Genomic DNA, 23,041 nt, shown 5'->3' on the forward strand with positions numbered 1-23,041 from the left:
TTTTGAAATTTATTAATAATTTTTAAAAAAACTATTTTTTTTGTTTTGAATGAAATATTTTAAAATTATTTCTTAATTTTTTAATATATAAAAGTTTTATATTTTAATATTTTAAAATTGTCTTTTATAATTTTTTTATTTTTTAAAATTAAAAATCATAAAACTTTAATTTTATAATAAATTTTAAATTTTAATAATAAATATATTAAAATCAATATGTATTTTTTAAATTTCGTAAAAATTAATATATAATAAATATTTTAAAAGAAAGAAAATACTATTAATAATCTTGTAGATATCGAAATCATTAAAAAAAAATCTAATAACTTGTTAGGAAATGAATGAAGCATTTGAAACGCGAGAAAAACATCGTTCGGATGATATTTCTAAAGGAGTTGTAAACAAATCGGCGTATTCACCTTGCAGGTTCTGGATAAGCTAAGCCTACGATACAAGCAAAAGACCATTGGGCATGCGGGTTCCCCAAATTTTTCATAAAGAAATAAATTTTTTAAATAAAAATAGTGGGATGGAAAGTGCATCGCAATTTCCACTATCATCTTAGGCCAGACAATGCAAATAAACCTTCGGGCTTTCCGCATGTTTTTTTTCTTGGTCGGAGTTAGTCCTGATATCTTGGCATCGCCATCATTTTTTGTCCTCTTGCCCTGACTTGGCAGTCGCTTCTTCAAACTAATCTTTCATATAATAGTAATAGAAATAATAAATTAATGATATGATGTGCCCATCTTTGTATATGAAAGTAACTATTCCAAGCTTCCATTTTTCACAATCTCAAGGAAGCATCAAAAGGAAAAGAAAAGCTTTGATGGAGAAATCTGGCTATGGAAGAGATGGGATTTACAGGTCTTTAAGGCCACCTCTAGTTCTTCCCAAGGAACCAAATCTTTCCATGGTTTCATTTCTATTCAGAAACGTCTCTTCTTACCCTGACAAACCAGCCCTTATTGATGCTGATTCTGATGAAACACTTTCTTTCTCTCAGTTCAAATCCACTGTCATCAAGCTCTCCCATGCTTTTCTCAATCTGGGTATCAACAAAAAAGACCGAGTCTTGATCTTTGCACGCAATTCTATCCAGTTCCCCCTATGTTTCTTTGCTGTAACCGCCATTGGCGCCATTGCTACGACTGCCAACCCCATTTATACTGTCAATGAACTCTCAAAACAAATCAAAGATTCCAATCCGAAGCTTCTTGTCACTGTCCCTGAACTGCTTGACAAAGTTGAAGATTTCAAGCTCCCTGTAATCTTGCTTGGTTCTAAACGGAACCAACAACCATCTGATGTAAAAAATATCCCAAATATCCTATCTTTTCATTATATTCTCGATTTAGCAGGGCATGTAACAGAATTTCCCGCGGTTTCAGTTAAGCAGACTGATACAGCAGCGCTTTTATACTCTTCAGGCACGACAGGGTTCAGTAAGGGTGTTATTTTGACACATAGGAATTTCATTGCAGCGAGTTTGATGGTGACCATGGATCAGGAACTTGCTGGCGATATACACCGGGTTTTCTTGTGTGTTTTGCCAATGTTTCACGTGTTTGGATTGGCAATTATCGTATACGCGCAGCTGCAGAAGGGAAATACTTTGGTGTCAATGGCAAATTTTGATTTAGGGATGTTTTTGAGGAATGCGGAGAAGTATAGAGCAACACATTTGTTGGTTGTGCCTCCAATTGTGCTTGCAATGGCTAAGCAGAGTGTGGTTAAGAAGTTTGATCTTTCCTCATTGAGGCAAATTGGTTCTGGTGCTGCACCTCTGGGGAAGGAGTTGATGGAGGAGTGCGCAAAGAATTTCCCTCAGACTGTGGTTATGCAGGTATTTTAGCTGTCAATTATTGATTTAAAGAGGAAATAATTTTGACTAGTTCACAAGTTATATTGAAAAGTTTAATTTTGATCAGGAGGCAGAAGGAAAAGAAAACTAGATTGCCTGCTGACTTGGTCCTATATAAGTACTAAAAATTGCAGCAAATATCCGAATTGTATTAATCATTATTGTCACCAATCCAAATTGATTTTTAGGCAATATTCTCATGGGAAGCAATAAATGCTGAACATCACTCCTTGATGTTGCAGGTCATCCATATGTAAAGTAGGGTTGTAATTGTAAAAGGGTATGCAAATGTTGACCTTCCATATTGCTCGGATAAGAAATTTGGAAGTTGTTCCAATTCATGCATTTTGAATGTTAAGAATAGCTTGAAGTAGAGAAGCTGCCTTCTCATCATTGAGCTTTCTGGGGTTTCAGGGCTACGGAATGACAGAAACTTGTGGCATTGTCTCATTGGAGAATCCTACAGTTGGTGCCCCACATACTGGTTCAACTGGAATGCTTGCTTCAAGCATTGAAGCCCAAATAATCAGTACAGAGAGTCTAAAGCCTCTTCCTCCTAATCAAGTAGGGGAAATATGGGTTCGAGGGCCTAATATGATGCAAGGTAATATTGTTTACTTGTTTTTTCCCGAGGAAATGAAAGAAGATTGATTCTTTGGTATGAATAACAGTGCTAATAGCTTTTAATCTTGTCAAATTCTTGGTATGACTTCTAAATTACTCTAAAAAGTTGCCCTTTTGAGTCGTTTAATTTCAGCAGATACTGAATTTGATTTTCTGCAAAATTTGATCCCTATGGTCCCCCTGATGCTTCTCTGCTTAAACTGATAAGAAAGCCTAGAGCTTAGCTATATAGTCAAATTATATGTAATGTGCAAACAGTTAATCAGCTAGGCACAAGTGTTAAATAATATTTGGTCATTTATCTCCAGGTGTATGTTATATTGCAACCTCTTGGCATCTTCTGCTATTTTCTCTGACACTGCAATTTCTATAACCATTTTCAGGTTACTTCAACAATCCACAAGCAACCAAATTGACAATAGATGGAAAGGGTTGGGTACATACAGGAGATCTTGGATACTTTGATGAGGATGGGAATCTCTATGTTGTTGACAGAATTAAGGAGTTGATCAAGTACAAAGGTTTCCAGGTAACTTATTTTATTGCATTTCTTTATATAGTTAATATGGCTAATTTGCATTTTCTATCAAATAAAGGTTTGGTGAAAAGAAAGATTCCTCAATCTTCATGAATATACACGTCAAAAGGGACAAAGATATACATAATCGCTTGTACATGCAAGAATTGGCTATATCATCATTTATTTCTTTGGGAACAATTTTAATAGAATATGTAGTAGAAAAATAACTGATGAGCATTTTGTTTATGGTTTTCCCTACTTAATATATTTTCCTCAGCAGTATTTCCTAGAATACAACTGATTCACATAATTGTTACCTGTTATCTTTGGCATATGCTTTCATACTATTCAACTAGGAGCTTCCATCTTTTGCTGATTATGTTTTACTATATTGATAATGTTGTTGATCTACAGAGATGGCATCTCCTCTCTGATATTTGTAAATCATCAATCGATGGTAATATCAAAGTGTTAATAATAGAAATCTTACATCAGTTAAGTTTGAGCATCATGACCACATAAATATTACAAGAGCCTCTTCATCTATTGCTGATTGATTTTAAGTTGAACGCCTGTCCAAAAATTTAACAATTATTGCTCATTCAGTATGTCTTAACGTTCAAAACTTAAATAATGACTGAGGTTCCCACGTTTGCAATCTCTCTCTCTCTCTCTCTCTCTCTCTATATATATATATATATATATATATATATATATATCTGTGTGTGTGTGTGTGTGTGTGTGTTGCATTGAATTTTGGTAGCTGCAGTGTTCTGGTTTTTAATTATTTATATCCCTTTCTGATGGTTCCAAAGTTAATGTGCATGATTTAATGGCTTTCCTTTTAAACTAAAGCATGCTCATTTGCTTCATAAATGCTCACCAGGTTGCACCAGCAGAGCTTGAAGGACTACTTCTATCTCACCCTGAAATATTGGATGCTGTTGTCATACCGTAAGTTATAGCTGAAATTTTAACTGTTTGCATCATTTAAATCTGGGAAATATATCTATATGTTGTTCTTCCTTGTAAAGACATCATTGAGAGTTAAGACATTACCACACTACAGATATCCTGATGCTGAAGCTGGTGAGGTTCCAGTTGCATACGTTGTTCGTTCGCCCAGCAGTTCGCTTACTGAAGAAGATGTTCAAAATTTTATGGCCAAACAGGTATGATATAGCCTTGTTAAGTTAGGTCTCTTCACTTGAATCAAGTGACCATCTTCTTGTTTCTGATTGTTAATAGGTGATTCATCTTGAACTAATATATAAGCCTTTGTCATTAATTTTCTCCTTAGCATATAAAATCGAGTATGTTTTTGCTCTTATCAGGTGGCACCTTTCAAAAGAATACGGAGGGTGACATTCATAAGCAGTGTCCCAAAGTCAGCTTCAGGGAAAATCCTGAGGAGAGAACTTAGAGCCAAAGCACGATCCAAAATGTGAAATTTTATCATTATGTTTTTGCGCATAACATGAACATAAACTACTAGTTAAGTATTTCGCATATCCAAAAAGCAAAATGGTGACACTTTATGACTACCATTTTCAGCACGTAGTAGCAATAGTGGTTAGGGCTAAGAGTTTCAATAAAATGTACAATCTTCTTCAATCAAAGCAACGGATTGGCATGTACAAGAGGAGGCAAAACACAGTCAATCGCCCGGTCTTTTGGAGGGTCAAAAGGCCCTACTAGATTAATAATAACCATGACTCACGTAACCTAGGCATTGCTAGTCCTTTGATTTTCCGCTTTAGTACAGGTTATAATTAAAGGATTGTTTCAAAGAATTTAATGGCTGTGACTACAACAGTGATACCATACGAAGTTAACCCAAATATTTTTTCCTGCAAAGCTACTCTAATTGCATAGGAACAGTACATACCCATAGAAAAACTTGATCATGGGCAACAATAGCAGAGACTTTGTAAATTTGAAGTCATGTATAGTTTAAGTCATAGTCAGATAAGCGCATCGGAGCAGTATTAACATTAAATAAGGAGAGAGAAAGAAATAAATTTTTCTCTGAGTCAGCCACTAATCAGGCTCAATCTACTAACCTCGGACAGTACGAAGTACATGGCAGTAACGGTACTGCAGGTCAACCCAAAAGTACTCAGCTGCTGGGCAAGAACATGCCATCTGAAATGATCAGCAATCAACAGGCGTACGTGTTCACCCAGTTACCCTGGACGTTCCTTTTCTTCCAATCATCAAAGCTTCTAAAAGAACGGTTTTCTCCTTAATATTTTTCTTCTATTACCAGTTCAGTAAGTGTGAATAAGCCATGGAGGAACAAAATCATTAACAAGAAAATTGATGGATCTAATAAAATTTGTAATTAAGTTTAAGCTTGATATAATTTTCTGTTATTGAGGCGCTTTGGATGTTTGCTATAAGCCGGTAAGCATGGAGGAAAGGATTTGAGCTGTCATCAAATAAGCTACTATTGTGCTATTTTTTTTACATCTTATACTAGTTAACTACTATGGAGCCATATATCATATAGTTCCAAACATAAATGGATTTGAGCATAATTGAGCATATACATATATTTTAAATTGATAAGATAAAGTCCACTTTTTATTCTCAAATATGCAATAGTTATAATATATATATATATATATATATGGTGATAGCAGAAACCTGATTATTTACCTTGGTATAACTCTCAAAGGTTAAATGATTTACTGCGAGTGGCTCAAAATGTTCATAAGAAGTAAGAACTAAGAAGCCTGCCAAGTGACACATGATGATCAGAACTCAAAATTTTGAGAGTTAATGAGATGCTAGATACTAAATACACAAAGTTATTTTCAAAGCAAAGCATTCTCAGAGAGCTCATTTTGTAATCAAATTTGTAGCAATCCTTGTTTGCAAACATCAATTTCTTAACATTCTTCTTTGAGAAAGGGAGATCCTATTCATCATCATTTAACGCCTGGCCCTGGCTAATGTTGGATAAATAAGCCAATAATAACTGGGCAGGCCCTATTTCTTCCACTGCCTCGTGCAAATATTGAAAGCTTAACTTTGAAGAAGTAAGCTGAAAAACAACTAGCGTAATAAGTAGAAATGCTAGTGTAAAAAACTCATCTCAAAAGCATGCTACAACTTATATCCGATTTTCTCAAGCGGAAATTTATTAGTTATTCTTCTCTTAGAAGTGGCAACATCCCAAAATGCAGTAAAGTTGAGAGAGAAACAGAAAGGAACAACTGTTGAAAGTTTGATGAAGGGGTTAATTACCATGAAAAATTTGGATGATTTTGCAGAACTGCGTAAAACTAGTCTTCATGTAGCTTTCAATGTACCTAAAGTCCATTAAATACTATATAAAGACATGTTTATTTAGCATATGTCATAATTAATTGCTTGTGAAATTTTGTGCAGTATAATTTCAAAGATAGCTTGATTGAATTTGATACATCTTGAAAACATTAGTTATGCCGATTAAGGACTTACATGGGGTTCTTGACTTGCACAAGTACAGATAGATGTGGCATTTGATGGTTTTCCTTAAGGAATAATACTATATATCCCAAGCCCCATGTACTACATTTCAGTATTTCCCTTTCAGAAGTTTATGACTCACTAGGCTATAGAAAAAGACTGATCAAATAGCTCTTGCACATAAGATATTTATAATAAGATCGAGAGGAAAAGCTTTAGGAAAAGAGAGAGAGAGAGAGCTGAGAGAGGGAAATACCCAATAAAAAACTTAGGGAATCGTATATGAAAATGTTAAATCTGATCCTAATCTTGTCACCCTCTTATCAGGAAATCACCTTCTCTTCCTTGATTTATTCTCCAATTAAATTAAAGGAACAGATGCGTGTCCTAGAAAGGAAAGAGACACATGTATATATTACCTTGAGAAGCCCCAAAGATGTGCAATATAATGGAACCTCTTCAAAGCTTCATTACCAGATAGGATCCTCCTAGCTAGTTATTCCTATATATCGATGGCTGCTGGGATCTGTATCCAAAGAAGACCTGAAAACTGAAAGCCGTTTTGGCCCTTTTAGAATCACACAATGGAAACCAAGGAGTTGTGAAAGATTTTGAAAAGCGAAAACTGAAGCTGTAGAATAGAAAAAAAAAAGTAAACAGGAAAACCGTATCAGAAGCTCAAGCTAACTACCATGATAGAAGTAAGGATGGAAAGTTATATGGATAACGATGAGTGTGAAAAACAGAAGCCAAAATGGCATTCACCTGCACCTGAACCTGCACCTCTTTGCTTGGTCCTATCTTCCTTCACCACTACAAAACCATCTGCAATGCTTTGGTTTCTGAAGCCGAACCAATTAAAAACAAGAAGGTGCAGGTGCAAATGCAGATAAAGGCTACATCTTAGCCAGGCTTGCTAAGCTGCTGCAAAAATATTAGCACTGACCATACAAAACTAGCCATCTAGCACGTCTCTGACAAAAAATTGTCAAGTATTTGTAGGGAAGTCGGAGGCTTCAAACTCTAGTTTAGGAGAGAGAGAAGAACAGAAAGAGCCAAAGGGCCCAAGGCGAATTTGATTATTAAACCAAAAAGAGAAAAACTATTAAGGGAAATAATTATAAATGTATAATGATTTGACAAGCCACGGTCAAGCCTCCACTATTTAATGTCTTTGTGTGAGAAAAAAAAAAACGAAAGAGCCAAACAGGGAAGCAGAGTGATACTATATATATGTCTGTCCTATGATCCAGCTGGGGTGGGGGGTTCCTCCAAGGCCATGTGATGCAGACCATCGGAGCACATGGGCTTTGGCGTCCCCACCAATCATGAATTGCCACGTATTTGCCACGTCTTCCATTTCACTTGAATGGGAACCAGTCTCTCGTGGGCTTCAGGTTTGTGACATGTGATAAAAAAGAATAGGCATTTGGAGGAGAGTCGAGATTCGAGATCTTCCACAGGTATACTTTCTTTCACTTGTGAAGTCACCAACGTGGCAATGGAAAATAAGGCTAGAAGCCAACAATAGCCTGTCAGTAGGACCCTTCTCTCTCTCTCTCTCTCTGTCTCTGTCTCTTTGACCGACATAGACTTCTCGCCCTGAATTTCTGGGAACCTTCGGTTTTCCACTTCTTCTGCCCTCTTTTGATTTCTGCCTTTATTTCTCAAGCCTCAGCCTCATTTCTGCTCTTGCTCATCTCTCAAACCTATCAACTCATTTTCTGCTGTGAGCTGTCCTCGTTCAGTCGCTCTTGATTTCATTTCGCCACTGGAAGCACACCTCGACAGTCGACGCTCTCATTTCACTTGAGGTTTGTTCGAGCATTTCAACCTCTCTTTTGGTTTTGGTTGGTCTGAGCATTTCTTGTATGTTGGAGTTTGCCAGTTTGCAACTTTGGTTGATATCTAAATTATTGGATGATACTTTATTGTTTAATGCTGGAATTTGGTCCTTGCGGAGGTCTATATTCATTTTTTTTATTTTTTATTTTTGGTTTCTGCATATCCACAACACGCCTATCAAAGCATTATAATGTTACAGTTCCAAAAGTTCAGGCGGCAGGCAAAAGATCCAGTTAATAGGATATCTTCTCTTGGGAGTCATCTTAGCTACCCGGTCAGCAGCATTATTAGCTTTCCTTCGAAAATGGCAGAACATGGAAGACTGCCAACCTGCTTTGAGCACCCTTAGATCCTCTTCAATCGCCATAGTTTCTTCTTTGCTTCAAACCAGAATCCAATCGCCGGATTAGATCTTCATTGTCAGACTTCAGAATGACATTCCTCTATTCCCTTTTTTCAACAAGAACGCAACCCAGCCTTAGAGCTAAGGCTTCTGCCACCAGTGCAGATCCTGCATATACCAGTGCATGCGTTGGTTCCATCAATAACACAGCCAGTATCATCTCTGGCAATCGCGGCAATACCTGCCTTTTTGAGAAGAGGGTCAAACGAGACATCACAATTGACCTTGATCAAAGAGGAGGGTGGTTTTTGCCATTGTGAAAGAAACCTTGTGCTGTTAGTCAGATAAGCAGGACGAGCATGCTTCTCATAAAACTCATGAAAGTCTCGGAATGCTGCTTGCCAGGTGAAAATCGGGTCGCCCGTATCGCCCTGGAAGAGAAAAATCATTTCTCGCTTTCCAGATATGCGAGTTTGACTGTTTGAGTTTGCATCGTTGAGATTTCGTACTGTTTGCAGCTTCCTAAAAAACACAAGAAATATTTTGATTAAATTTGATTAATTAATTCGATTAATTAATTGAATTAAACTCAATCAGTTAAGTTTTCAAAATATTAATTTGGGTTCGATTAATGAAAGTAAAAAAAATTTTAATTAATTAGACCGACCAAAAAAAATCTAAAATTATAGTAAGAGAACCGACATTGAGTTGTTAATTTCTTTTGAGTCAGAATAAATTGCAAATAATCAAAATTTTTTATCCTTGAAGCGGGAAGACATAATCATGGTTTCAGATCAACTACAAAATCATCGGCTCCTTTTTATGTAAAATTCTTAGTTGTTGACAAATGGTAATGCTTCAGGTACAATTTACAGGTTGTTTTAGATTAAATTTGGTTTCATCTCACTACGAAAACATTGATCCATAGTAAAGCCATGTTTTCGACTGAATCGTCCAATAAATGAATGAGCACTGTTGTTAAACTAGTACTACACATGCAGTATTTTGGATAGTTTGTAGAGATGAAATAAAGAGATAAGGCAATGTTATGCGTGTCCATATTCGTTATTCTGTCGTTACCTTATAATTGGAAGTGTTTATGGTGCCCCACGGTCCGATTTGGCCATCAGCCCCCCCCCCCCCCCCCCCCCCCCCCCGGAAGTGTGAATCAAACGGGTGCATAACTAATGATAATGGAGAAAATTGTTGAATAAAGAAGATATTTGCTATAGTACATCTCCCGCATATGGGGCCTGGAATCTGGATCCCCGTATAATTCCAGCTAGCTCCCCTGTAATTTTCCAATCCCTGCACGTGCAGATTTGTTATCGATCAGCGATCAGCCTAATTGGTACTTAACACTTAACAGTGACCCTAACAACATTGACAGGTTTTGGATGCTACCAGGGTCTCAGACTAGAGGAAGTTTTCATGGATGACAAATTTCATGGGCCTTGGATGAATCCCGGGAACCAACCGGGTTTCAGGTATTTGGAAGATTATATAGGAATAGATGTGTTAAAAATCCAAGTCATACAAGATGGCATGTATAGGAACCGTTAAAGTTTCAACTATACAAAAACATGACAATGACAAAGCCAATTAGCTAGGCTAGCGATATTTTTCTGGTCCACAAATGGCTTCTGTTCCAATTTGCTTAATTTAGTTTACATCAGTTTGAAAATGCTCCTTTTGAAAAGGATAACACTTTTTTTTGCAAGTTCAATTTTGCAGCGGCCCATTGACAACAACCTTTCTTGTTTACTTATTCTTCCTAAGATCGGATCAATCCATCAAATGAGGCCACTATACTGTTGCGCCTGAAGCAATAATCACAACAATACAGAAGCAATAGACAACAATCAATAATCAAATGCGCAGGAAAAATAAAGCACACCAAGATTTACGTGGAAAACCCTCCAGTGTAGAGGGAAAAAAACCACGGGCAGCCAGAAAAATCTTCACTATCAAATAATAGTTATACAAAGTTCTTCTCTAGCTAAAACTAGAGCTAATCAACAACTAGAAAAACAATTAGAGAAATCTCACCAAATAAGTGACTCAACAAATACACCCTGGATTTGTTCCTAGAGAGCTTCAAACCCGATCTTCACCGTTCAGAATGTAAAACTCTGAATCATAAACCTCCTGACAAGGTTCCAACTCAATCGGACCACGGATCGACTTCCGTTCAACCAACTCTCCCTTCTCCTTTTTCTCTCTCTGCTTTTCCTGGCTTTTCTTCTTTCTCTGCTTGGTTTTCGACACACACACAAAACAACCCCACCTCTTTTTTTATTAAGTAGCTAGGGCTCTGTGTAAAATAAAAGATCAAGGCCCATGGCCTTTACTTGGTCCAAAACCACTTACATGGGACTGGATCCCATTTTCCTAACAATCTCCCCCTCCAGCCCCATTAGGAGGAGATTCATCACCATAGCAGTTTCATTTGGAACTTACCTTGGCCAGGGAACTCATTCCGGCCAAGTTACTACAAAGCTCAAGCTTTTCCCTGGGAAGTATCTTAGTCAACATATCTGCCACATTTTTATCAGTATGGACTTTCTTCAATAGCATCTGCTGTTCTTCAATCACTGAACGTAACCAATGATATCTAACATCAATGTGCTTTGTTCTAGCATGGTACATGGTATTCTTACTCAAATCTAAAGCACTCTGGCTATCACAAAATACCACATACTCTTTCTGATTCAACCCTAATTCAAGAAGAAAACGTTTCATCCAAAGCATTTCTTTACATGCTTCAGTTGCTGCAATATACTCAGCCTCTGTAGTTGACAAAGCAACACACTTCTGCAACTTAGACTGCCAAGATACAGCTCCTCCTGCAAAAGTAAACAAATACCCTGAAGTAGATTTCCTACCATCAAGATCGCCTGCCATGTCAGCATCAGTAAACCCTTCTAGAACTGGTTGTGAAACTCCATAAGTCAAGCACATTTTTGAGGTACCCCTCAAATATCTAAAAATCCATTTCACTGCTTCCCAGTGAACCTTTCCTGGATTAGAAAGAAATCTGCTCACTACACCAACTGCATGAGCAATGTCAGGCCTTGTACAAACCATAAGATACATTAAAGAACCGATTGCAGAAGAATAAGGAATACTAGACATAGCTAGTTGCTCTTCCTTAGACACTGGACAAGATTTCTTACTTAGGTGAAAATGGTTGGCAAGTGAACTGCTAACTGATTTAGCATGTTACATGTTGAATCTACCAAGCACTCGTTCAACATACTTTTCCTGTGACAACCACAGCTTTCCAGCTCTCCTATCCCGGATAATGTCCATACCAAGAATCTGCTTTGCTGGACCTAAATCTTTCATATCAAAAGACTTAGACAATTGTTCTTTCAACCTGCAAACTATACTAGCATCTTGTCCTACAATCAACATATCATCAACATATAATAATAGGATAATGAAGTTACCATTAGGGAATTGTTTAACATACACACAAGAATCCGCTGCTGTTCTTTTATAGCTATGACTCACCATAAAAGAATCAAACTTCTTGTACCACTGTCGTGGAGCTTGTTTCAAGCCATACAAGCTTTTCTTCAATTTGCAAACTAAGTGCTCTTTCCCTTTCACTTCAAAACCCTCAGGCTGATTCATATAAATGTCCTCCTGCAAATCACCATGCAAAAATGCAGTTTTAACATCAAGTTGCTCAAGTTCAAGATTCAAACTAGCTGTCAATCCCAGTACCACTCGAATAGAACTCATTTTTACAACTGGAGCAAAAATCTCATCAAAATCGATGCCTGGTTTCTGAGAAAAACCTTTTACTACTAATCGAGCTTTGTACCTCACTAGTTTGTCACCATCCTTTTTCAACTTGAACACCCATTTATTCTTTAATGGCCTCTTTCCTGTTGGAAGTTTAACAAGATCATAAGTACCATTCTTTCGCAATGACTCCATCTCTTCTTTCATTGCTTTTAACCAGTGCTCTCTATCCGGAGTAGCCTGCACATCTTGAAAGCTTTCTGGCTCCCCTTCACTGGTAACTAAAATAAAATCTGAACTTGAATACCTGGTAGATGGCCTGCGCTCTCTAGTAGATCTCCTGGGCTGAGACTCTACATCACTTGATGCTGAAGGTAGCTCCCCCTGCTCAACACTCTCAGGTAGAGAGGATTGCTCCCCCTGCTCAAAACTAATAGCATCTGGCTCATCACCAACTGTAGCTGGCTCATCCATATCCCCAAGTTCTGTTTCTAGCTCATTTTCACCATCTGTGGCTCTTTCCTGTGAAATCCCTGTCGGTGTTGAAACATCACACTCAACAGTAACTCGTGTAGTCTTCTCATTTTTCTCAAGATCTGCTATGGTTTCTTTTTCATGAAAGACCACATCTCTGCTTCTGACTGTCTTTCTCTTTACTGGATCCCATACCCTGTAGCCAAATTCCTCATCACCATATCCTACAAACACACACTGTGTAGCTTTACTATCAAGCTTTGACCTCTGCTCTTTTGGTACATGCATGAATACTTTACACCCAAAAACTTTTAAGTGAGAGTATGAAGCATCTTTTCCTGTCCACACTCTTTCTGGAATGTCAAAGCCCAAAGGAACTGATGGTGACCTGTTAAGTAAATAACAAGCTGTGTTGACTGCTTCACCCCAGAATGGCTTTGGTAATTTTGCCATCCTCAACATACATCTGACTTTTTCCACAATGGTGCGATTCATTCTTTCAGCTATACCATTATGCTGCGGTGTTCCAGGTTCTGTCCTCTCATGCCTGATCCCATGCTTTGAGCAATACTCTTCAAAGCTTTTAGATGTGTATTCCCCACCATTATCAGTTCGAATACACTTTAAGGGTAACCCTGTCATCCTTTCAACCATGGCATGAAATTTTTGAAAATACTGCAGTACCTGACTTTTATATTTCAACATATACACCCAAGTCTTACGTGAAGCATCATCAATAAAAGTAACAAAATATCTGCTACCACCTAATGACTCAACCTCAATGGGACCACATACGTCAGAATAAATTAATTCCAATATATTTTCTTTTCTCTGAGAACTTTTACGAAAAGAAACTCTATGATGCTTACCAAACAAACAATAATCACATGAATCGAGAGACATACCTTTGGTCAAGGGAATGAGAGAGTGCCTTGCCAAAACCTGTAACCCTTTTTCACTCATGTGTGCCAGCCTCCTGTGCCACAAGTTTGCTGAAGCATCATTTTCAACGGTATTTACCTGGTTACCGTTCAATTGCATCCATGTCTTATACATTGTGCAGCATAGTTTTCCCTTTGCAACTACCATAGATCCTTTGAGAAGCTTCCACTGTCCATTCTTTTGTCGGCTTTCATATCCCTCCTTATCAAGGACATTAATAGCAAGCAAGTTCATTCTCATATCTGGAATGTGTCTGACATCCCTTAAAGTCAACATGCAGCCTGTACTGGTTTGTACACCAATATCACCAATCCCAACAATCTGCGACACACTCTTGTTTCCCATCTTGGTACAACCAAAGTCTCCTGCTTTGTAAGTTGTAAACAACTCTCTCTTAGGAACACAATGATATGCCGCTCCTGTGTCAACTATCCACTCAATGCCGGGATCACTAACATGATTACAATCACCATGTGTACAAATCAAAGTAACTGAATCACTATCTGAATTCACTGCTGCAACATTGCCATCATCTGAACTCTTGCCTTTCTCATCTTTTCGCTCTTGCTTCAAGATTCTACAATTTCGTTTTATATGACCCGCCTTACCACAATGGAAACACTTCACTTTACCTTTAGACTTGGATCTATGTTTAGACTTACCACGGCCTTTTGAGTCCTGACTTCTGTCGATGTTTCTACCCCTGTTCTCTGTGACCAGAGCTTGATTCCCAGGGTCTACATCTTTTCGCCTCGCTTCTTCATTAAGCATACTGTCTTTTACCATCTCTAATGTCACCTTATAATCAGGAGCTGAATTAAGAACAGTCACAACTAGAGTATTCCAGCTGTCTGGCAATGAACCCAAAAGAAATAATGCCTTCATTTCATCATCCATCTTAAGTTCCATAGTAGTCATCCGATTAAATATATCTTGAAAATCACTCAAGTGCTCTGTAACAGATCGTCCATCCCTGTACTGTAAAGTTGCAATTTTTTTAACAAGCATAACTTTATTCATACCTGTTTTTCTCTCATACAATGCTGCCAATTTTTCCCAAACAATGTGAGCATCTGACTCCTGCGCTACATGATGAAACATGCTGATATCAACCCATTTTCTGATTGTAGCCAGCGTCTTTCTACCTAGCTTCTTCCAGCTTTCATCTTTCATATCTGCTGGTTTAGCCGAATCACCCAATACTGGCTCATACAAATCTTTGCAGTATAGATGATCCTCCATCATAGGCTTCCAAATTGAATAATTTGATGCTGTCAATTTTATCATGGAACCTGTATCACCTTCCATGATCTCAAACAGAATTTACTTCTATCCTGGGTTGCTTCTGTATCAATGTCTCAAAATAACCCTCGCTCTGATACCACTTGTTGCGCCTGAAGCAATAATCACAACAATACAGAAGCAATAGACAACAATCAATAATCAAATGCGCAGGAAAAATAAAGCACACCAAGATTTACGTGGAAAACCCTCTAGTGTAGAGGGAAAAAAACCACGGGCCGTCAGAAAAATCTTCACTATCAAATAATAGTTATACAAAGTTCTTCTCTAGCTAAAACTAGAGCTAATCAACAACTAGAAAAACAATTGGAGAAATCTCACCAAATAAGTGACTCAACAAATACACCCTGAATTTGTTCCTAGAGAGCTTCAAACCCGATCTTCACCGTTCAGAATGTAAAACTCTGAATCATAAACCTCCTGACAAGGTTCCAACTCAATCGGACCACGGATCGACTTCCGTTCAACCAACTCTCCCTTCTCCTTTTTCTCTCTCTGCTTTTCCTGGCTTTTCTTCTTTCTCTGCTTGGTTTTCGACACACACACAAAACAACCCCACCTCTTTTTTTATTAAGTAGCTAGGGCTCTGTGTAAAATAAAAGATCAAGGCCCATGGCCTTTACTTGGTCCAAAACCACTTACATGGGACTGGATCCCATTTTCCTAACATATACTTGATGTTTTCCACTCTGGGTTGCTGCAAATTTTGAATTAGACGCCATTATGCATGATTTTTTTGAGTGTCGGTCTAGTCATCTTTAGCCATTTATAGAAGAAATAGCAAGTTTAATAAACAAAGACTATAGAGTGAACCTACCAGCATGGGAATTCAAAGACTCACCGACCTTCAGCTAAATATGTGATGACAAGACAATGAAAGACCTAAATAGCTGGCCCTATATGGGCTTTGCCAACAATTTAATAGCACTACTTAAAAATCTGGAGCCCAGTCTTTACACAAATTGCTCAATAACTTTCCAGGCCTGGGTTAGGTTCCTATTGGGCCAATGAGTCCAGAATACTAAAAGTTGGGAGTTGGGTGGGTTTCCACAAAAATCAAGGTCACCATTTGCCTAAAAAACTCAATGCTCATGGTCATGGGCCATGCTCCCTCTTAATTTTAGGCCACGTTTCTTAGCTACTCAAATAATATCTTCAGCTGCTAGGCCACTAAGCCAAGTAAGCTTTAAAAAGATATAAGTTGAGGTTCGATCTCAGCCTCTCTCCTCTTCTCATTGTAAGGTTCTATCTCTTTGAAACTAAAAACAAAAAAAATAATGAATTTCACTGGGATTTTGAAGGCAAGAGTGGTTTTATTAAACTATGGTATTAAGTTAAAGAGGAAAAAAAATGAAGGTTGCAATAGTGTCCCAGAGTGCCTAAGTACCTTTGAGGTAGGTCGTGGTGACGGTAGTTGGGTAATGACTCGTGAGAACCAACTTTACATGATAGAAAGAAGCAGCCAAGAACCTTCAATCTCCCCCATTTTTCTTCATTGTGTACCTTTTTTAACCCCACCACATTAGTACGCCACTCTTGGCTTAAAAGTTAACCCCTTCCTCTAGTCAAGCCGCCCCATTTGACACGTTTAAACCATCCATTCATCTATACACATATCATCCATCGTCCATCATCCACCATCCACCATCCACCATCCACCATCCACCGTCCATCTCCCCTCTATAAATACCCCAGCTGCTTTACTCATTCATTTACGCCTAGTTCCACTCATCACAAAACAAATTAGCATTACGGATTTTCGCTCACAATGGGAAAGGTCAGTTAGCAAATACTCTCCCCTATTTCTCTGTCTTTTTTTTTTGTTTTATTTTTGGTTGCTAATATATGATATATATATATGGGTTGTTCTTTGTCTATGTTGCCGAAAAAGAATGGAAAGGATGGAGAAAACAAGAAAAAGGGTTCCTTAACGGTTGTTCTGAAAGTTTATTGTCTTTGTAAAGATTGTATCTCCCAAATCCTCAGCATGGATAAACTCGAAGGTATAATCATTTTTTTAGGTTTAAGATTTCCTTTTTTGTTACTTGGTCTTTCCTCTTTTTTTTTTTTCTTCATTTTTTTCTCAGATTTTTCGATCATTTTCAGCTTTTGTTATTTACTCTGTATTGCTCTGTCGTTTTCCTTCTTTTGCAGGCGTGGAGACGGTAATTATAGAGAGCAGCTCAAAAAAAGTGACAGTGATAGGAGCTGTGGAACCGACAGCCATTAAAGAGAAACTCGTGAAGAAAACCAAGAAAAAAGTTGACCTCATTTCTCCTCAACCAAAGAAAGATGATAACAAAAAAGAGAAAACAGAGAAAAAACCTGACAAAGAGAAAAACAAGGATTCTGATAATAAACGGGACAAAAAACCCAAAGAGGTAAAATTTTCATTTCATTCTCAAATTTTAATCTTTCCGGCAGTCAAATAACTGTTTTTGCATGTTGGTTTTGAAGTGCTTTCAAATCAACGTATCTGTCTAAAATTTATTGCTTCCTTTTTGTTGTTTACGTGACACCCGAATCGGGATTATCTAGAGTTATGACACGATATATATGAGTTTGAAATTTAAATTCAAATTTATGAAATTTTTTTATGATATAAAATTATAAAATTTTTAGATTACAATAGATAATATTTCATAGGTTCAGTGTTGGTTTTTACATATAATATTAGTATAGTCTTCAATTATATGGGAGTTAAGTGTTGTATTGTGAAAATCACTTTTTGAATTTTGTAGGAGTTAAATGTTACACGATGAGAATCACTTTTAAAATTTTAATTTTGGTGTGATCTTGTGATCAGTGTATGCTTTGTGTTGGGCTTATCAAATATTTGATATAATTCGGTGAATTTGTGTGTTTTTGTATTGAGTTTAACATAAATGTAAAACTTTAATATGAGAGTTTATAATAACCCAATTTCATATTGAGATGCTTTGATGATCTGTTATAATATATATGTAGAGACTTAAATTTAAATTTGTAAGGTACTTTTTATGAGATAAACTATGAGACCTTCATATCAGAATGGATAATACTTTAAAAGTTGGATGTATGTATTCACAAATGGTATCAAAGTCAGGTTATTAGTTTAACGCGATAATCTAAAGTTTTATTATGATATATATATATATATATATAGAGATCTAAATCTAAAAATTTGTAAGATGTTTTTTGTGAGATAAAATAATGAAACATTCAAGTCAAAATGAATAATATTTAACAGGTTGGATACGGGTCTACGTTATGATTATTTAAAATTTTGTTATGATATATAAGTTTAGATTTAAATTTAAATTTGTGAGGTATTTTTTGTAAGATAAAATCATAAAATCTTTGGATCAAAATGAATAATACTTCACAGGTTGTGTGTAAGTTTTCGTAATTTAAGTAAAAAAAAATATATTATTTTTTAATTTTTTTCTATTTGAAATAATTTAATTTAAGTTGGTTATTTATTATCATTGTTTAGGCCTCGGTGATGACAGTCGATTTGAAGGTGCAGCTGAAATGCCAATGCCAGGGATGCATTGATAAGATTAGCAAAATTGTCGATAAAACCAAAGGTATTGACTTTATCATTGCATTAGCTAGCATAGATTTTTATTGTTCCCTTACTCCAACGGCGTTGAAATCTTGTTTTAGTTTTTGACTTTTTAAATTTTTGATGGCTTTACAGGAGTGCATGGCTTCAAAATAGACAAGGAGAAAGAGCTGATAACAGTTAAGGGGACTATGGATGTTAAGGCCTTGGCTGATGCTTTGAAGGACAAACTCAAGAATGTTGAGATTGTGCCACCTAAGAAAAAGAAAGATGGCAACAATGAGGGTGGCAAGAATGGCGACAACAACAACAAGAAGAAGAACAAAGGTGGCAATGGTGGTGGAGAGGGTGGAAATAAGGTTAATGCTAGTGCTAATAGCATTAGAGATATAAATGACATATCAATACTTCCAAATTATTCGAATTCAATTAGGATAAAATTTGAATTTGGTTCGATCATTTTTGAGTCAAGCTCTAAAGTTCAAAAATTTTAATTCTCGACTCGAGTGAATAGTTTTCGAATGTAATCTAACTTTTATATTTTTATTTGTAATATTTTAATTAGTAATTTATTATGTTACCTTAATATATTTAACCTATAAAACCTTAATTTTTTTTTCATTTTATTGTTTCTCTCTCAATCCCTGTCTTTACCATCCCACAAAAAAATACACTATGGTGCCCCTTCCTCTCAATCTCTCCCAATCCTTTTCGACGCCTATGTAGTAGCCAACTAAACATCTTCTTGACGTTGGATTAGTCTTTCTCGCTCCCCTGATCCCAAGCTAACCGTGCCCTTTTTCCTCTCACTCTCTCCCAATCATTTATGGGTTAGTCCCTCCAGATAATTTTTTATAACTTTTTTAGTATTTTGGATGCTTCTTATGTTTCCAAACGGGACACTTTGATAGTAAAATTTACCAACCTTGCAATTTGTTCTAATGGTATAAGGAATTTGTAATCCAATGGGTCTCTATTTTTTTTTAATTGTTTTCACAGTCGATGTTCTATCAATTTCTCAGATGTAATGTGATTGAATTTCTGTGCTTTATCTATTCTAATTTAGTTTGTATCATACTTTTATTCCATATGTTGGCTATATGTTAGGTGGACACCTTAGCTACAGTTTTCTTCTGTTGTAAACGTCTATTTTATATTAATAAAAGTCTTGATTTAGAACAAAAAAACCTTAAATTTGAGTTACCTTATTTGATGGGTGTAAGTAAGAGTCCAATGTTTTAGACATCAAAATGGTTTAGGATACCAACAAGAGTCAATCAAAATATTAATTGTGTGAGCTTAAAAGTATGATCTCGATTGATGTGATTTTTGTATAAGTCAAATTTTCTATTTTAACATAGTTTATTCCCAACCTTGTTAACACTTTACTAACAAAATACACCAATCTCTTCTTTTTTTCTTTTTTCTTGACTAATACTGAGTTGATATCTTGATCGGTTGTAGCCATGTATAAATATAATACCTCATTAGATCTTGGCTTAGAGAGAATAAGAAGGGAGGAAATAAACTATTTTAGCTCTTCAAATGCTTGTTAACACTAGTTCTAGAAGATTTTGAAAAATGATATGCATCGTTCTATTGACCTAAATATGAATCTGTTTAAGGCAGCTATTCTCTCAATTAATCTTTACACCTCTGTAATTGTGATCGATGTTTTCATGTCCAAAATAGCTTATACCTTTTCAAGGTTTGCTTTTATTTCTTTTTTATTGATCATATAATCAAGAAAGTTACCCGATGTAACATCATATCGCATTTGCTCAAGTTTAGACTCATGTTGTATTTGCTTAGGGTATTGAAAGCCTCCTTCAGATATTTTAAGTGTTTGGTCGGGCTTTGCTTTTCACTATTCCATATACATCTCTATATTTTTAAAGATCTTATTAACCAGCCTTTAGTAAATTGCTCTTGCATTTTTCAATTCAAAGGCATTACCTTGTAACAGTACAAACCTTAATTTTGTTATAAAGACTATTTTTTTACTCATCTTCTTTTATTATCTTAATATAATTATAACCCAAGTAGGCGTCCAAGAAATTGAGCAAGCCATATTCAACGCTAACATCAACCAATTGATTTATATTAAGTAAAGAAAAGTTGTCTTTCAAACAGATTCTGTTGAAATCGGTAAAATCAATGCACATTCTTCATTTTTTACTGTACTTTTTTACCATCACCAATGCCTACCTATCACCACATTCAATGTGTTTACCAATTAAACTTTTCTGGTTTGTAGTTTGCACTCAGTGTTTGCAGCCTCATGAGGCTGACTTCTTTTATCATAAAAGTTTCAGATAGAATTTATACCCTGTTTCTATAATCTGACTGAAACTTGATTGGTGAGTATACATATATCTGATATCAAAATTCTAAAGTAGCAACAAATTATAACAATAAATCTACGTGTAAGTTGCCAAATCAGGTGAAGTATTATTTTCATTTTCCATGAACTGTGCAGCCATATGGGAAAATTGCTAAGAATAATACTGCTATATAGGATGTATAGGAGTTATACAAATGAGAAACGTCAGGATTGAGCAATTTTGATCTTTCAAGTATACTAAATGTAAAAGGAAAGGTCTCAAAGTAGGAAACCATGAGAGAAATGTACTTTGAATGATTCTGTGAATGTGCAAGTGCAAAGCTTTGCCCACTATGGTTTCAGCAAAAGGTTGGTAAGTGATGACTCAGGCAAATGAATCACCTACCAAATTATTCCACGAAATTGGCCTATGAACCTGTGATATACGCCGTGACTTTTTGTATGTCGCTATTAGGTGTCCTGAGCCTGAAGACATTGGTTAGCCAATTTTGTTGCTTTCCTGGTTAGGAAATAGCAAAAGGCTTTGTTTTTGTCCGATTATCAAGACAGGATGAGCAATGCAGCATTTCCAGGAATGTACACAGGCTCTTCCCAGTCCCCGTGCTGAAGTTTTTACACCTTAGTAAAAGGGACACACCAGCCACCAGGGTAGTGTGCAAAAAGGCAATGCTTCATGTTGGATGTTGCCGTCAAACTTGTTGTAAGCTTTGGCACAATTGGATACTGTTAAATATTACTAACTAAATTATCTAAATAAAAAAATCAGTAAATGGGAAATATGGTAAAGACAGGATCAGGATGAGCAAGTAGTTTTTTTTCTTTAATCAAATGTTTGCTTGGCAATATTGAGCTTCATTAGAAAAATCCTTGATTTCTTTTTTCTTTGGACTATAAAAAGGACTACATTTTTGCCATTGATATATACTCCTATTACTTTAGTCAATGTTTCCGTTTTCCAAGTAGTTTCCTTGTGCGAACATAATCATTTTCAATGGAACTCATCATGCAGTGTAACGTGGACTTGACCCTTTTTCCTCAAGCCAAAAAGCAAAAAGCCCCTAACCTATTTTGCATGTGCACCTGTAAAATCATGACGTGGGTTGTGCGCAAGTACATGAATTCCATCATGATGATGGTTCAATGTCCTATGCATGCAGCAGCACAACCATGCTCTCAATCTCCCATTTACCTTTGTCTGATCCCTTTGTGAAATTAAGGGGAACTAGCAGTATACAAAGTCACAAACAACACCAATAACACTTGTCAATATCAAATTTTGGTAAGAATCTAATCTTTTCAAAACTATAGTGTTGCTAATAGTAATTCCAGATTTTCTTAGTTTGCTAATCAGGAGGAAAGTAACATGTGTCAGCCTGTTAGTAGAAAAGAAATAAAACAAAAATAGAGCTTTATAAAATGAAGGATTATTCAACCTATCTTCCAAAAAAATCCAACCTCATTTGAAAAATGAATAAATGTTGACTAGCGAGAAAGTGGGATTATGTATAAAACACTTGTCTACTTCCAACTTTCTGAATAAGATTCTTTAACAACGTAAAGAAAAGAAAAGAGTGATTTAATTTAATGGATGAATGGAGGGTGTTCTTGATTCCTTGCAATCTCAACATGACAATAAGAAAAACAAAATTACTATAATATTCCAAATATCCATGTGATCAAAGGGGTCTTTTGAATCCTTTTGAAGGATGTGATCATTGCATGAGCTCAATCCCATGTGAGTACAAGTAGACTATATCAAAAAGTGGATTAAAGAAAAAAAAAGCTTTGTTTTTGATGAGTATATATGAAATTTTGCCCAAGACATAAGGAAGAGAGAAAAGAGATAAAAAAAATAAAGAACAAAAATGTTTAACTTTCTTTATTTTTGATACTTTTATTTTGAGATATATAGCAAATGGCTAAGACCTTTATACAATATAACTTTTGATAAATTCAAAATTAATATTACTATTTATTATCCTGATGCATTTTTACTTTATTCCCGAGGTGGAGTCTGCCTGCATATA

General features: G+C 36.1%; 2 protein-coding genes across 3 annotated transcripts; both read left to right on the top strand.

Annotated features, from left to right (window-relative positions):
- The first annotated feature begins 421 nt into the window (after positions 1–421).
- LOC111303525 (putative CoA ligase CCL7) lies at positions 422–4,648 on the top strand. The gene is made up of 6 exons (XM_022899854.2): positions 422–1,846; positions 2,279–2,468; positions 2,872–3,017; positions 3,895–3,962; positions 4,078–4,180; positions 4,343–4,648. The coding sequence occupies exons 1-6, from the start codon at positions 737–739 to the stop codon at positions 4,454–4,456; spliced, it is 1,731 nt and encodes a 576-aa protein (XP_022755589.2). The 5' UTR covers positions 422–736; the 3' UTR covers positions 4,457–4,648.
- A 12,112-nt stretch (positions 4,649–16,760) lies between these two features.
- On the top strand, positions 16,761–19,291 carry LOC111303527 (heavy metal-associated isoprenylated plant protein 3-like). Of its 2 annotated transcripts, XM_022899859.2 has the most exons (5): positions 16,761–16,900; positions 17,015–17,126; positions 17,278–17,504; positions 18,599–18,692; positions 18,806–19,291. In XM_022899859.2, the coding sequence occupies exons 1-5, from the start codon at positions 16,892–16,894 to the stop codon at positions 19,162–19,164; spliced, it is 801 nt and encodes a 266-aa protein (XP_022755594.1). In that variant the 5' UTR covers positions 16,761–16,891; the 3' UTR covers positions 19,165–19,291. The 2 variants fall into 2 exon arrangements, with proteins under 2 accessions (XP_022755594.1, XP_022755593.1); XM_022899858.2 differs by lacking the exon at positions 16,761–16,900 and having other exon boundaries at positions 16,982–17,126.
- The last annotated feature ends 3,750 nt before the right edge of the window (positions 19,292–23,041 follow it).

Source organism: Durio zibethinus, chromosome 13 (assembly GCF_047325235.1).
Source record: "Durio zibethinus cultivar Kanyao isolate XHJ-2024 chromosome 13, ASM4732523v1, whole genome shotgun sequence".
NCBI classification, from domain to species: Eukaryota; Viridiplantae; Streptophyta; class Magnoliopsida; order Malvales; family Malvaceae; genus Durio; species Durio zibethinus.